The 16,024-nt window shown below is 45.0% G+C and overlaps 1 protein-coding gene across 1 annotated transcript in view; it reads right to left on the reverse strand.

The window, feature by feature from the left end:
* The window catches only part of COMTD1 (catechol-O-methyltransferase domain containing 1), a 102,361-nt gene that overhangs the window by 46,909 nt on the left and 39,428 nt on the right, over window positions 1-16,024 (reverse strand). The window contains exon 4 of the mRNA XM_078643362.1: window positions 7,142-7,260. Within this exon, the coding sequence (XP_078499488.1) occupies window positions 7,142-7,260 (119 nt within the window). The remainder of the gene's footprint in view (window positions 1-7,141; window positions 7,261-16,024) is intronic.

A 16,024-nucleotide genomic window follows, 5' to 3' on the forward strand; every position in this document is an offset into this window, starting at 1 on the left:
GACACATAATTGTAAAAACTTTGATGTACAAAGAGTCATTCCTGGAATCTTCCGCTTCAGGCTCGGTCCCCTCCCCAATCACAATACAGGATGGTTTTCAGATAGTAGGAACACGTGTGGTGTGACGGATCTCATCGGGTGTGGGCCTTGATCTACTATAACTCCTTTGAAGAGGGGTGATTCTTTACAGCTGGAGCCATAAACTACATCTGCAGGGCTAGCTGATAGCCTGGACAATCGGACACAGAGGAAGAGGAGTGTCAGAGGGTGCGGTAGTGAATAGGGCGAAAGGGAGGTGTCGGGCGGGCACAGAGTGTGATTCTCAGGGAAGAGCAGCGCAGATGGGGGGAGGTTTATTGCCCATGCATAAGACAGAGAGCGGGGGTGACCAGTGCCTGGGGAAGATGCTTGCGAGGGTGGGGAGCCATGCTACGAATCGACAGCGTGCAGAGAGTGGGTCTGGTCAAGGCATCTAAAATGGCTGCCGTGCACGACAAAAGTGTGGCATTTCAAAAAAGGCAAGATGGCGCAAACAATGTTTTTCAACACTTCCTCATTTCCTTCGAATCGAACGTTAACAGACGTTGGTGCATATTACCAAAGTTAAGCGATATTTATCGCTAACGATGCTTACCAACGAATTTTTTACCGCTAAGCATCGTCAGAAATTATCGAAGATAAACCTTGCTATTATCAAGGTTTATCGCAAATGCGATAATAAACGGCCGCAATGCATGAATATCGCTAAAAAGTCAGCGATATTCATGCATTACCGAGCTAATGCTCTTAGCCATGTTATCCACCTCCCATTGGATAACATGGCTAAGAACTGCTCAGGGCAGGTGTTACTTTTTGGAGATATTCGCGCTTAGCGCGAATATCTCCAAAAGTTGGTAATAGGAGATAGATATCTTGCATGTTGTAATGCAAATTATTGTGGTATATGGAACTCATACCATAATCTCTCAGGAAAGCAGAAACTGATCCTTTTGGGACCGCCTGAAAAGGCCTAGGGGGTGAGGGGTACTCTACTTTGCCCCCTTTTCACGTTCCGAACTATTTTATTTTACTCTCTTCTGTAATTACACAAAATAGCAGCGATAAGATGCATCGGAGACACACAGTGAGAGAAAGGAGGCCGGAGATGAAGAAGAGATGTCAAATACACATTGGAGATAATATAGTGGCAGAAGGGAAGTAAATATGAGTAAACTTACCATGTAACATAAAAATGTTGCACTCTATACTATAAGTCTCATTTTATACTACAATCACTTCGCTACAACCTCATAAATTAAAAATAAAAATGAATAATGTCTCAAACAATTTTTGATTTCTAAATATAAATTTATTCTTCAGAATTTTCTAAATTTGAAAGAACTAGTAACATGTCCTCATCAGCAATTTCCTCATGAAAAGTCTGCAATGATGATTCTTGTAACTCTATGGTCTCCAAACATTCGATAAATTCGCCATCAACAGATTGATCAAAAAAATCATTCAAGTCATCTCCTCCTTGTGACAATATTTCATTATTGGTGCTGTCAATTTCAATCAATGTAGTGGAATCATTCAAGTCATCTCCTCCTTGTGACAATATTTCATTATTGGTGCTGTCAATTTCAATCAATGTAGTGGAATCATTCAAGTCATCTCCTCGTGACAATATTTCATTATTGGTGCTCTCAATTTCAATCAATGTAGTGGAATCATTCAAGTCATCTCCTCCTTGTGACAATATTTCATTATTGGTGCTGTCCATTTCAATCAATCTAATGGAATCATACAAGTCATCTCCTCCTTGTGACAATATTTCATTATTGGTGCTCTCAATTTCAATCAATGTAGTGGAATCATTCAAGTCATCTCCTCCTTGTGACAATATTTCATTATTGGTGCTGTCCATTTCAATCAATCTAATGGAATCATACAAGTCATCTCCTCCTTGTGACAATATTTCATTATTGGTGCTCTCAATTTCAATCAATGTAGTGGACAATTCAAAAGAAATTGCCACGGTCTCTTCATTGTGAGCCATTTTATTTTGAAATTGCTTGCTGTAAATTGCAGAAAAAAATAATCACTTTCATTTATCGTTTTTAGTAATACATAATATAAAACTAACTTTATCAAGTATTTAGTATAACAGAAGGACTGCAAATAAATAACAGAAAACATTTTTCAAATTATCTTCAAGTGTACAACATAGTTCCCCTTACAAATTAACAACTCACCTTTTTAAAAGTAGGAGAAGTGTTAGTACTGTGTAAATCAAACACCAGAAATTCACCACCAAAAATTCCTCACAAATGTACCTCAGACAGTAGTATCACAAAATGGCTGTGGTTTCCTCTCATTTGACATATATACATAACCAATTAACTTTCATCACACACAAATACAAAACCAAAGTAACATTTTAATTGGTTCTAAATTTCAACACTTTCAAATGTGTTTTCCCCATGCAATTTTCCATAGGACATTTACATACGTCTACAGCCTGAATGGCTGAACGGAATTACACCAAACTTGGCAAAATGGTACATCAAACCTAAGAGGTCAGGAAGGATCTACTATGCCCCCTTATGGTCATTTCCCCCTTCGCTTTGGCCTCCTCTTGTCTCTCGATCCTACCGAGAGACAAGATGGCGGCCGCTACGGACTGTTTGGAATGTTGACAGACGCCGGAGAACCAATCAGCTTCGCAAAGCTCCGTAACGCGAAAACTACGCGAAGCGGAGCGCTGTTACAGATATATATCTTTTTTTGAACGTTAATTTCTCAAAATCCACTGGAGCACATATATTGAGACCTAGCAAAGGCACATCGGGCTACCAGTCCCTAATATTTTGCCAAGTTTCGTGCAAATCCATTCAGCCGTTCGATTATTGACATTTAGATACGTCTACAGCCTGAATGGCTGAACGGAATTACACCAAACTTGGCAAAATGGTACATCAAACCTAAGAGGTCAGGGAGGATCTACTATGCCCCCTTATCGTCATTTGCCCCTTCCCTTTCGCCTCCTCTTGTCTCTCGATCCTACCGAGAGACAAGATGGCGGCCGCTACGGACTGTTTGGAATGTTGACAGATGCCGGAGAACCAATCAGCTTCGCTTCACAAAGCTCCGTTGCGCGAAAAGTACGCGAACTGGAGCGCTGCCCGGTCCGCTGTTACAGATATATATCTTTTTTTAAACGTTAATTTCTCAAAATCCACTGGAGCACATATATTGAGACCTACAAAAGGCACATCGGGCTACCAGTCCCTACAATTTTGCCAAGTTTCGTGCAAATCCATTCAGCCGTTCGGGCTAAAAGTGAGGCCAACCGCCCTATGGAAAACTCAATGTTAAAAACACGTTTTGGGACCCCCCTTTTTTCTCGACCCCCCCTGGACGAACCCCCCCCCAATTTTCAGGGGCTGCTCAGAAACAAAATGTGCCATTTTCCTGAAAATTTCAGCCAATTCCGTCCACAAACGCCAAAGTTATTAGACATAGAATTTTCAAAAAACCCATGGAGAAAAATTCCTAACTATATATACCTACTGGCGACCGCCAGTAGGTAATATATATATATATAAATATATGAAAAAAAGAGGCAGAGAACTCTGTGTAGTTCCTAAGTTTAGGTGAAGGGATGCACCTATGTAGAGCACACTACAACACCAGTGCCACTCTGAATTTGCTCACCTCAAATATCTGCTTTTCTATCAAATAATTCTACATAGGAGCTCCTCTCCACCTAAACTTGGCTAACTACCCAGAGGTCTCTGCTTCTTTTTTGCATAATTTATGCGGCACTCTATGCCTGGACGGATATTGTTTTGACATATATACATACATATATATGTTACCTACTGCCGATAGCCAATAGGTAGTTATAGTTAGGACCAAAGGTTCCGTAGGAGGAACATTTTATGTTTTGCCAATGACTTTGGTGCTGCTTGCCGAATCTTAATGAACGTTTCAAAATGTATGCTTTAGTCGGTTCAGTTGCTGTGTTGAACATTTCTGGGTGATTCCTCAAAGGTGGGGGGGGGCTGAGAAAAAGGGGGGTGGGGTCCCAAAATGCTTTTCCCAATGTTATGCCTATGTGTATTTTTTATTTTTTGAACACGACAAAAGCGCGAACCGCTATACGGAATTACAACTACTTTGGCAGAAAGCTAGCTTTTGGTCCAGAAAGAGTGTTTTTTGTGATTTGGTGTAAATCCATTCAGTAGTTTCACAGATATTAGAGGTTTAAAGATATAGATATCTAGAGACGGGGATCCTGCTGGTAACTCCACAGATCCTGGAGTCCGCTGGATGGATCCGTGAATCCATACGATAGATTCTCAAATCCGCAGGATAGATCCTTGGATCCAAAACCAAAGGGAAAAAAAAATACACGCACTCACACACCAAACCCAGCTGTACACTGCCTACGGCAGTGCGCGGCATGGAGTTAGGTGCATGGGGGAGTTGGCTGCAGGGCTTGGCCATGTGTGGCTCTATTAACGTATAGTAATTGTATATTACTTTTCAGAATAAAAAAAACATAGAAATTCATTGAAAAAAACAATGGTTACAATGACGTTATAGTTGGGTTGACGTTTTACCCACACAAAACCATAGAAATTCAGCAGTTATAGTTATACTTATCTGAAAAAACAATGACTCGTGCCATTAAGTAACTTTAGGCAACAACGAGTCATAGTGTCGTAATATAAGTAGAACTATAACTGCTGAATTTCTAGGGTTTTGTGTATGTAGACCGTCAACCTCACTATAATGTCCCTGTAAACTTTGGTCTCCTCAACCGATACATATACATATCTATCTATACAAGCTCCTGCCTTCAAAAGAAAACATGCAGCACTCGTGGTGCACCAGTTCTTTATTTAGCGATGACGCGTTTCGGCGTTCTGCCTTCTTCTGCTCGCTTTAAAACAAACTCAACAGCACATTCACGTCCGTACTTTCCAACTGGTAGATCGATTCCCAATGGGTGCAGTCACTGAAAGGAGGAAACGGATTGGTCTAGTTTGTGCCAATTGTATGGCAGATGCCGCTGTTCCACACAGTACCCCGACATGGGCACTTCGAAGGCATTGCACAATTCCTCCCTTGAATGCTGCAAAATACATGTAAACATACCTTGTGCAGCTGCCAAAAAGATGGTTATTTGGGGAACCCCTCGCCAGCCACGAGGTTCCGTAGTAGATAGCATAGGTGTCGGTGGATATCCGTGACCCCATCAGTCGGTATGACTGATGACCATATCGACGTTACCTTCACAGTTCCTCATGGTGGTGCATAGCACCTTACAATACTACTGCTCCAAGGTCCACTTCGGCGCTTAATGCACTCTTGTGACGGGTGCATACCAAAATGGAAGTGGGTCCATTTTTAAAATGCAAGCTCCTGCCTTCAAAAGAAAACATGCAGCACTCGTGGGGCACCAGTTCTTTATTGAGCAAGGACGCGTTTCGGCGTTCTGCCTTCTTCTGCTCGCTTTAAAACAAAATCAACAGCACATTCACGTCAGTACTTTTCAACTGGTAGAACGATTCCCACCAGGTGCAGTCACTGAAAGGAGGAAACGGATTGGTCTAGCTTGTGCCAATAGTTTGGCAGGTGCCGCTGTTCCACACAGTACCCCGACATGTGCACTTCTAAGGCATTGCACAATTCCTCCCTTGAATGCTGCAAAATACATGTAAAAATACACGTGCAGCTGCCAAAAAGATGGTTATTTGGGGAACCCCTCGTCAGCCACGAGGTTCCGTAGTAGATAGCATAGGGGTCGGTGGATATCCGTGACCCCATCAGTTTGTATGACTGACGACCATGTCGACGTTACCTTCACAGTTCCTCATGGTGGTGCATAGCGCCTTACAATACTACTGCTCCAAGGTCCACTTCGGCGCTTAATGCACTCTTGTGACGGGTGCATACCAAAATGGAAGTGGGTCCATTTTTAAAATACAAGTTCCTGCCTTCAAAAGAAAACATGCAGCACTCGTGGGGCACCAGTTCTTTATTTAGCGAGGACGCGTTTCGGCGTTCTGCCTTCTTCTGCTCGCTTTAAAACAAAATCAACAGCACATTCACGTCGGTACTTTTCAACTGGTAGATCGATTCCCATTGGGTGCAGTCACTGAAAGGAGGAAACGGATTGGTCTATCTTGTGCCAATAGTATGGCAGATGCCGCTGTTCCACACAGTACCCCGACATGGGCACTTCTAAGGCATTGCACAATTCCTTCCTTGAATGCTGCAAAATACATGTAAAAATACCTTGTGCAGCTGCCAAAAAGATGGTTATTTGGGGAACCCCTCGACAGCCACGAGGTTCCGTAGTAGATAGCATAGGGGTTGGTGGATATCCGTGACAAGGTTCCCAACCCAGAGTGGTGAGGGCTCCTGGGCTTAAATGCTTCTCTTGCGAGAGTAAATCATGACACAAAATTTGGCATCCCCCATTAAATAGAGAGCATGCTGGGCAGTGCATGATAGCGAGAAGTACACAATAGGGATCCCACTATACTAAGGAACATGCAGTGGAAACTGAAAATGAAAAGGCATTCCTTACAATGAGGAGTGTGCTCTTTGAATCGCACTAAACTGTGGAGAGCGTTCTCAAGAGCCTTTTGGCACTGCCTTGAGTAGCCCTTATATGGAAATGAGTAGTACTGGCATTAAGTGATACTGGAAAGGGTGCTCTGGGCATTCAATGATAACGCGCAGGATGTTCTGGGCTGCCTATGACACTCGGGCAGGGAGGCATCATGGGTATACCATGATACTGAGCATGTTATTTCTGGCATCCTATGATATTGAGATGGGTGTTCAGAGCATCCCGCACTACTGATAATAGTGCTTTTGTCATCCCATGAACCCAAGGAATGTAGTCTGTGTGCCCAATAATATTGAAGAGGGTGCTATTGGTATCCCATAATGTTGAGGAGTGCCCTCTTGATGTCCCATGCTACTGAGGAGGGTGCTTGTGGTGTCACATGATGCTCAGGAAAGTGCCCTTGGCGTCCTCTTGTACTGAGAAATTAGTAGGTAAGTTACATTCAAGAATCATCAAGATCAAGAGAGATGCATACAAGAGGTTACATTAAAAGTCAGGGGAAAAAAACTTTACCTTATTCCAAAATGGCTCTCCAATCTCTGCCTCAACTGCAGCTTCATAACAGCTGAGCACCCTGACGTCATCAGGTAAAGTCAGTGCCATGCTCAATGTAAGGTAAGTCATGGAGTCACCTGCACATGGAGAGGCAGAGAAAAATATGTAGTAGATTCACTGAGAACATCGATAAGGTACATTAGTGAGTCAACTACAATAGACACAAGATTAGAGAGGAGAGGCAAGTCAGTGCATCATCTGTACACCTCAAATCTTTATGGACTACCCAACCCTGTTCCAATTTCAGAAAGCCCTCAAAAGACACCTCCATAAAGAGCACCACATTATGCATCAGTAACAGTCCACATTCGCTCTTGGATTACTGCTTCCCCTCCAGTCGTGCGTTGACAGTATCTCTGCTTTGACACTGTACAGTGCTCCTCTGACTTCCATCTAGGTTCCCACTAACAAATACCACATACTTACATAAAGTCAACTGCAGTGAAGAAAGGAATTAAGAGGTCACATGCCCTATGCATGGCAACAAGCAGTATTTTGGGGGATTTATAAGTTTTGAATCATAACTACAATTTCCCTTTCACTTACTTTGTTTATGGACATTTCAAGGGTTTTTAAGGCAAACATTTTCTCTCCTAAGAACCATAATTATAGTACAGTATAGAACCCTCACTCATGATCTGGTTGGAGATCCTGGCCTTTTCCTAGGCTTTACGGGCCAGATGTATGACAGAAAATTGCAGGCACAATCGGGTTTAAGACTCGCAAAAGTGTTTTGCAACACGCTATTAGGAAGGGGCGTTCCCTTCCTAATAGCGACTCACAAGCCATGTACGAATGTTTTGCAATTGCGGTCGCAAAACACTTGCAATTTACTGCCCTCTTCAAGAGGGTGGTAATGCAATTGCAAAAGGGAAGGGACCACTACCTGCCCTTAAAAAATTAAACGAAAATGTTTCATTTATTTATATTTAAATGCATCCCATTTTCCTTAAAGTTAAACGGGCTGCATTTAAAAACAAAAACTGCTTTACTTAAAATCAGTCCCAGGCATGGATGTCTGCTGAGTCCAGCAGGCCTTATCCCTGATAGGGCCAACCAATCCCAATGGGGTCGCAAATTGCGAGTGCCTTATTAATATTTATGAGGGTCACATTTTCCGACCCTATTGGGAATCGCAATCAGTGTCTCGGACACTGTTGTACATTTGAAATTGCGACTCAAAAATTGCGACTTGCACTCAACCGCAACTTACGAATCGCAATTTCAAATGGTTGTACATCTAGCCCCACATCCAGAATCTGCTTCTGATTGCCAAAGTGGCTCTTTACAATGCCATGCCTTTGGCCATGTCCCATGCCTAGTTACCATGCCAACATAACCTGCGGTACATGTTCTTCAACCCTGCATCCAGTCCTCAAGGGCTAAGAGCACACTGCACCCTGCCTTCGGCAACACTCACTAGCCTATTTGAGCAGGGCCTGTATCCAGCCACCATGCACACATCAAACAACACCTTTGTCCATGCTCTATGCTTAGCCTCTGTCTACACAAATTGTGCACAATTGGCTTAGGGTAAAGTGCTTGCCCTTTGACTAGGCCCAGTCCCCCACACCTTGAACCTAATGTGTTCTAAGATTATCTCAAGTGGGATACACAGATCAAAAATGGGGTTTGCAAACACTTGATTCTTGGGTCCTACAGGGTTTTGGGGATTCTCAGTGCCGTATTAACATTAAGAACCGAGGACCCTGAGGATCATTTGTAAAGATGCAATCATTGCTTCTTTGATTATCCCAGAGGGCATGGAATTCTCCCCCACAAACCTCGCTTTTTTGCAGTGCTAAGTCGCAGGCCCTATGCCTAAAAAAAATGGCAGGTACAGTAACCAAAAAGTCCTACAAGATCTGTAAATCCTGCAACACAGTTATAAGAGTTGCACTCCCATGTCAAACTCTTCCCGGAATTTCTGCTCTAGCCCTCAATAAAAACTGATAGACAAATTCACAACAAACGTGGAATGAAACAAAGCTTGGAAGAGGATATATTTCTTTTTTTGGTTGGATATAAAGGGACACCCTCCTGCACAAAGAAAATCTTTAGAGGCATTCTCTACTTTCTTTGCATGCTGCAAAATGTGGTGCTCATAGATAGAGGAAATAACTAGGAGAAATTAAGATATTTCTCCTTGTTACGCCTCCGTTGGGAAGGCATATCATTTTGATGCAATCCCAGGTTTTCTACCCTTAGTTAGAAATCCAGGTTGTCCCAGGACCAGAACCAAGCATCCTGGTACCAGTTTCGTGGTATTTCCCCTCATCAGCCAGACTAGCTTGAATCCAGTGGAACAGTGATCCCGGGGCCCACATCTGGGCATACCCGGCGCACTTAGAGAGAGAAAGCAAAGAACACACAAATCGATTTTTGATTACATGCGGTACTCTGGACGTACTAAACCACGCAGGGCACAAGCGGGTTTTACGTGGCTTAGTAAATTTCACATAAGCCTTTGCATTGCCTTGCGTTGCCTTGCAAGTCCTATGTAAGGGATTAGTAAATCTGGCTCGCTGTGCACCCAGAACCCATACATAGTTGAGTTTGGGTGCAAGTCTGGCACCTTTCCTTATATGCATAAATGCAACGTGTGAGGGCTATTGTGGGTTGGTGCTGATCGCCAGATTAAATATTCAAATGTATGAAATGCTTTTTAAAGTTTGTGTCGTAGTCTAATCACATTCTCATTTAATGTGAGCCAGTGTGACAGGGCATGACGGGCGTATCAAGGATATTCTTTAATCTCCTCTACTGGATGAACTACTGTGCTTCCTATGAAACTTGTAAAATTATTAAATGGGGTGAGTATCATAGCTAAACTCTGCTACTGAGGCACATTTTTGGCTGTGACGATCAAAAGCCACTTCTCTCTCCGATTTGTATATCAACACCAAACCCTTATCGATTTTGAAAAAGTACAACCACAATATTTCGCCACAAGATGTTTTTTAAAGTTTTCCGTTAGTGTAATTTGTAAAGTCAAATATCTATCCATTGCCCTAATTACAGGTTGAGGGATAAAATCTGAACCTTGTGCAAAAATGTGTTTGCGCAGGTATTGGAATTAGCCGATGAGTGATAATTATCACACTGTTGTCGTTTTCCTGAGATTCTTACATGTAAAATCTGCCAAAATGTATAAGGGGGGAAAGGCCTGTAAAAAAGGTCAAACATGTTGAATTTGGTGTGTTAAATACTGATTGCGCACGTTGTGCCTCATTTACAAGTTAGAAACTTGCAACAGAAGCAACCTGGGGTAACGGTATTTACCATGTGGGGTAAATACGTCACCTTATTCCGCCTAAGTTGTAATGAGGGCTTGCATGTGGAAATGATATATGTAACTGGATAAAAAATCAAATCAATGGGACCTATTCACAAACTGCATTTTGTAGTATGTTTAGTAGTACTACAGTTCTACAACAAAATGCTAGTCAGAAAGGTTTGTGCGGAGGTCAACAACCTTTGCCTATTTTTCATGTGCAGATACTTCTATCCCAACTGTGGAGATCTCTATATATTTAATTATACGTTTTAGGAGTAAATGTGGGAAATGGGAGGGAACAAATGGAATTGTTATGAGGTCGTTGCAAGAGTCGTTCGGCCCTTGAAGTCACACATGTTGCAGATCGATCTCCGTGAGGTGGAAGTCAGGTGTGCCAGCAGCATCAGGGCTGAAGTGGAGTGGTGCGGCATGCAGTGCCCTCAGGTCTCAGTGAAGGCAGTGGCTTGGTAACGGCATCCAGAGGTGGCGGTGCAACCAGGGCTGTGGTGAGAAGTGGGGCAGGGCTTGTTGCAGTGCTCGCAGGTCACGGGACAGGCAGCGGCGTTATCATTGCGATAGCGTAGCGGTCAGTAGACTCAAGGCTGCGGTGCAAGATGGGGCAATGAGGTGTGCAGGGCTCCCAGGTCGTGGTGCAAATCGCGGCGGCAGCTGACTATCTGGAGTCGATGGTGCCAGTGGGCAAAGGCTGCGGAGTGGGACTGGGTGGTTCGTCGGGTAAAGTACATGTGGTGCACCCAGGCCACAGTGCCGGCAGCGTCGTCGATGTAGGTGTGGATACCAGTGCGGCGATGTGAAGCGTGGCAGTGCAAAGTGGGGTGCCCTCAGGTCACGGTGCAAGCAGCATCTGGTGGCAGCGTTGTGAGACCAGGGCTACGGTGTGAAGTGGGGCAATGTTCTCTGCGGTACCTTCAGGTCACAGAGGAAGTAGCACCAACTTTGACAGCATCATAGTAGTTTTTTGGTGTTGAAGTACAAAACACACATTTACCAGTGATGGTAGAAAAATATATTGAAGTCTTTGCTGGTCATACGGCAGTATGGATCCACGAACTAGCCTCCACTACACCTGAGCTTGACCCAGATCCCTCCCTAGCAGATGTCCAACTCCGCTCCTGGATTGAACAATCCCTCGACGTAGTCCTCCCCGTCAAACCTCTCCCCAGTAAAAAGGGAACTTTTAAATCTCCCTGGTTCACCCCGGAACTACGCGTTCTTAGAAAAAGGTGTAAAAAGCTCGAGCGCCTTTGGAGAAAGGACTGGGCTAATGAAAGTAAAAATTAATACAGGTCTGCCTTGAAGGATTACAAAACTTGCATAAAAAACACCCAGGCAACTTTTTTCGAGGGAAAAATACTAGCTGCAGCTAACTCCGCCAAAGAAACCTATCGCATCGTCCGTCTTCTGACGAAAACTCCGGAACCACTGCATATACCAGACCCATCTGGCACTAGATACAACCAGCTCGCTGAGTTTTTTTCAACAAAAATCAACAACATCCTAAAAACCCTCCCCACCCACAGCACCCCCTTACACCCCCGACTCCTCCCACTTGCCCGAAGGCCCCATGTCTCGAAGCATTCTCCCAGGTGTCCACAGAACTGTTCTTGTCAACCCTTCATACAGTGAAGAGTGGGGCCCCCACAGTCCCGGCCCCTATGAGCACATTAAAATTGGTTGCTTCCACGGTTTCCTCCCCCTTCACCAACCTCGTTAATACGTCTTTCACACAAGGCACCGTCCCAACCAACTGGAAAAAAGCCACAGTCCGCGCGCTTCTCAAAAAGCCCCACCTCGATCCCGCTGACTTGTCTAACTTTAGACCTATTTCCCTTCTCCCGGCCATCAGCAAAGTGGTCGAGAAAATTGTCAATCAACAATTATCCCTCTTCTTAGAATCTAACAATCTTATCCGCCAATCCCAGACAGGGATTAGACCAGGACAGGGAACGGACATCGCAATCCTAGCCGTGGACGAAGAGGCAAGAACCATCTTAGATGCACGAGGATCAGTGGCAGTGATCCTCCTGGACTTGTGCGCCGCCTTCGACACGGTGGATCATGCCATCCTCATCCACCGTCTTAGCATGGCAGGAATCTCCGGCACCGCCCTGTCTTGGATTAAATCCTTCCTAGAAGGCAGAACCTTCCAGGTGACCGACGGCTCAGTTAACTCCAGAGCTCTCCCCCTCCAGTGTGGGGTCCCTCAGGGCTCCTCCCTGAGCCCCACACTTTTTAACGTACACATGTCTCCCCTCGAAGACATCGTAACTCCATTTGGCATAAAAACTGTTATGTACGCCGACGATACCCAGCTGGTTGTCTCTATAAACCAGTCGACCAAATGTCTGGATAACTTGTCATCCTGCCTCCAGAATATATCCCAATGGATGTGCGATTCTCGTTTGAAACTAAATGGAGAGAAATCTGAGATCCTTCTTCTAGGGGACCCACGCAGACTCCCCCATCCCTCTCCTGGCCACCCTGCATGGGATCACCCCCTACCCCTAAGACCGAAGTCAAGAGCTTGGGTATCTGGATGGACCAGGACCTCAACTTTAAAGTCCAGGCTAGAAAAACTGCCGGCTCATGCTTTGGTCTCATTCAGATAGCTCGAAAAATTCTCCACTTAATCCCCTTTCAGTCCAGGAAACTATTAATACAGGGGCTAGTTAACTCTAGACTGGACTACGGAAATGCCCTATATTTAAGTGCCCCCTCATCGGTCATCAACAGACTGCAATGTGCACAAAACGTCGCTGCCAGACTCCTGACCGGGACCAAATTCAGATGCTCTGCCAAACCGGCCCTCAGATCATTACACTGGCTCCCGATTAAGGAAAGGATCACCTTTAAGACCCTCTGCATCTCACACAAAATACTTCAAGGCAGAGGCCCGCCTATTCTGAGATCTCTCGTCAAACCACATCACTCCAACAGGCAGCTCAGATCAGACTCCCTTTCCCTGGCCAGTGTCCCCAGAATAAGATAGGCCCGCTCAGGGGGGCGACTGTTCTCATACAATGCTCCAAAGCTGTGGAATTCCCTCCCACTCCACATTCGAAGAGAACCCAACCTACTGGCCTTCCATAGACAATTCAAAACCTGGCTCTTCCCATAAAACCCTCCCTACAACTTCCCTCCTCTGAACGCTACAGGTTGATTGTCAGCGCTGGGACGCCCCAGGGTAGCTACGCGCTTTACAAATCTGAAATCAAATCAAATCAAATCAAATCTTGAGACTTCTTGAACAGGGAGCAAGCTCTACTTTAAGCCCTTGGAGAAACTTAGGAAACAAGCTGTAGAAAGTTCAGACCAGTCTTTTCACTGCCCAAGACAGAAGCAGCAACTGCAGGCCAACCCAACAAAGTAACACACAGCAAAGGAGAAGTACTCTTCATGGCAGCTCTTCTTCATGGCTGGTTCCTTAGTCCAAAAGAGTTCCAAAGCTCTGGGGTTTTAGGTCTAATACCAATACCCATTTTCCCGTTGAAGCCTTTGTTCAGAAAGTTTCTTTGGCTCAGCAAAACCAGTTTTGCCGTTCTTGGTCCAGCCACACTACAAGGGATAGAGACAGCAGTGTGCAGAGCAGGCACAGCATTTTCAGGTGTCAGTGACAACTCCTCCCACCCCTCTAGTCCAGAGTGGTTCATCAGCATATGCAGGGTACACCTCAACTCCCTTTGTGTGAGTGTCTGGAGTGAATGCAGAAACCCTCCCTTGTCAATCTAAAACCAGGCGTTGATGCCACAGGCACAGAGAAGCACAGGATGGTTAAAGAAGAAAATATCAACTTTCTAAAAATGCTGCACCAACAAATGATGAATGGAATGCTGAATGAATCAAACATTCACCCCAAGTCAAGAGATCTGGGTTGAATCCATCGTTCTTTTGCTCACCCTCCCAGTTTGGACTAGCTTGAATCCAGTGGAACAGTGATCCCGGGACCCACATATGGGCATACCCGGCGCACTTAGAGAGGGAAAGCAAAGAACACACAAATGATGGACGAATGCAAACAAATCAAACATTCACCCCATTCAAGAGATCTTGAATAAATCCGTTGTTCTTTCGCTCTCCATGCCACCTCAGTTTACACCCAGCCATATGCAAATCAGTCTTCCTCATGGGAACAGTCCAGCTCGAACTGCCAAGCAAGGTCCTCCCTGGACCAGAAACAAGCATCCTGGTACCAGTTTTAGGGTATCACCCCTCAACAGCTAGACTACCTTGAATCCAGTGGCACAGTGAGCCTGATACCCACGTCTGGGCATACCCAGCGCAAAAAAGCAAAAGACACACAAATGATGGATGGAATGCAGAACAAATCAATCATTCATCCCCAGTCAAGAGATCTGGGTTAAATATAATGTTCTTTTGCTCACCTTGCCACCCCAATTTAGACCCAGACATATGCAAATCAGTCTTGACCCTGCTCCTCATGGGAACAGTCCAGCCCGAACTGCCAAGCCAGGTCCTCCCTGGGCCAGAAACAAGCATCCTTGGACCGGTTTTGGGGTCACCCCTCATCAGCCAGGCTAGCTTGAATCCAGTGGCACAGTAAGCCCGGGACCCACATCTGGGCATACCCAGCGCACTTATAGAGAGAAAGCAAACGACATACAAATGATGGACGTAATGCAGAACAAATCAAACCGTCACCCCCATTTAAGACATTTTGATTAAATCCATTGTTCTTTCGCTCACCATACGACCCCAGATTAGACCCAGCCATATGCATATCAGTCTTGATGCTGCTCCTTATGGGAACAGTCCAGCCCGAATGCCAAGCCAGGTCCTCCCTGTACCAGAACCAAGCATCCTGGTACCAGTTTCGCGGCATTACCCCTCATCAGCCAGACTAGCTTGAATCCAGTGGAACAGTGATCCCGGGGCCCACATCTGGGCATACCCGGCACACTTAGAGAGAGAAAGCAAAGAACACACAAATGATGGACGAATGCAAAAAAATCAAACATTCACCCCATTCAAGAGATCTTGATTAAATCCGTTGTTCTTTTGCTCACCATGCCACCCCAGTTTAGACCCAGCCATATGCAAATCAGTCTTCCTCATGGGAACAGTCCAGCTCCAAATGCCAAGCCAGGTCCTCCCTGGACCAGAAACAAGCATCCTGGTACCAGTTTCAGGGTATCACCCCTCAACAGCCAGACTACCTTGAATCCAAAGGCACAGTGGGCCTAATACCCACATCTGGGCATACCCAGCGCAAAAAATGCAAAAGACACACAAATGATGTATGGAATGCAGAACAAATCAAACATTAATCCCCAGTCAAGAGATCTGGGTTAAATATAATGTTCTTTTGCTCACCATGCCACCCCAGTTTAGACCCAGCCATATGCAAATCAGTGTTGACCCTGCTCCTCATGGGAACAGTCCAGCTCAAACTGCCAAGCCAGGTCCTCCCTGGACCAGAAACAAGCATCTGTGGACCGGTTTTGGGGTCACCCCTCATCAGCCAGGCTAGCTTGAATCCAGTGGCACAGTAAGCCCGGGACCCACATCTGGGCATACCCAGCGCA

This window comes from Lissotriton helveticus, chromosome 5_1, assembly GCF_964261635.1.
Source record: "Lissotriton helveticus chromosome 5_1, aLisHel1.1, whole genome shotgun sequence".
Classification (NCBI taxonomy): domain Eukaryota; kingdom Metazoa; phylum Chordata; class Amphibia; order Caudata; family Salamandridae; genus Lissotriton; species Lissotriton helveticus.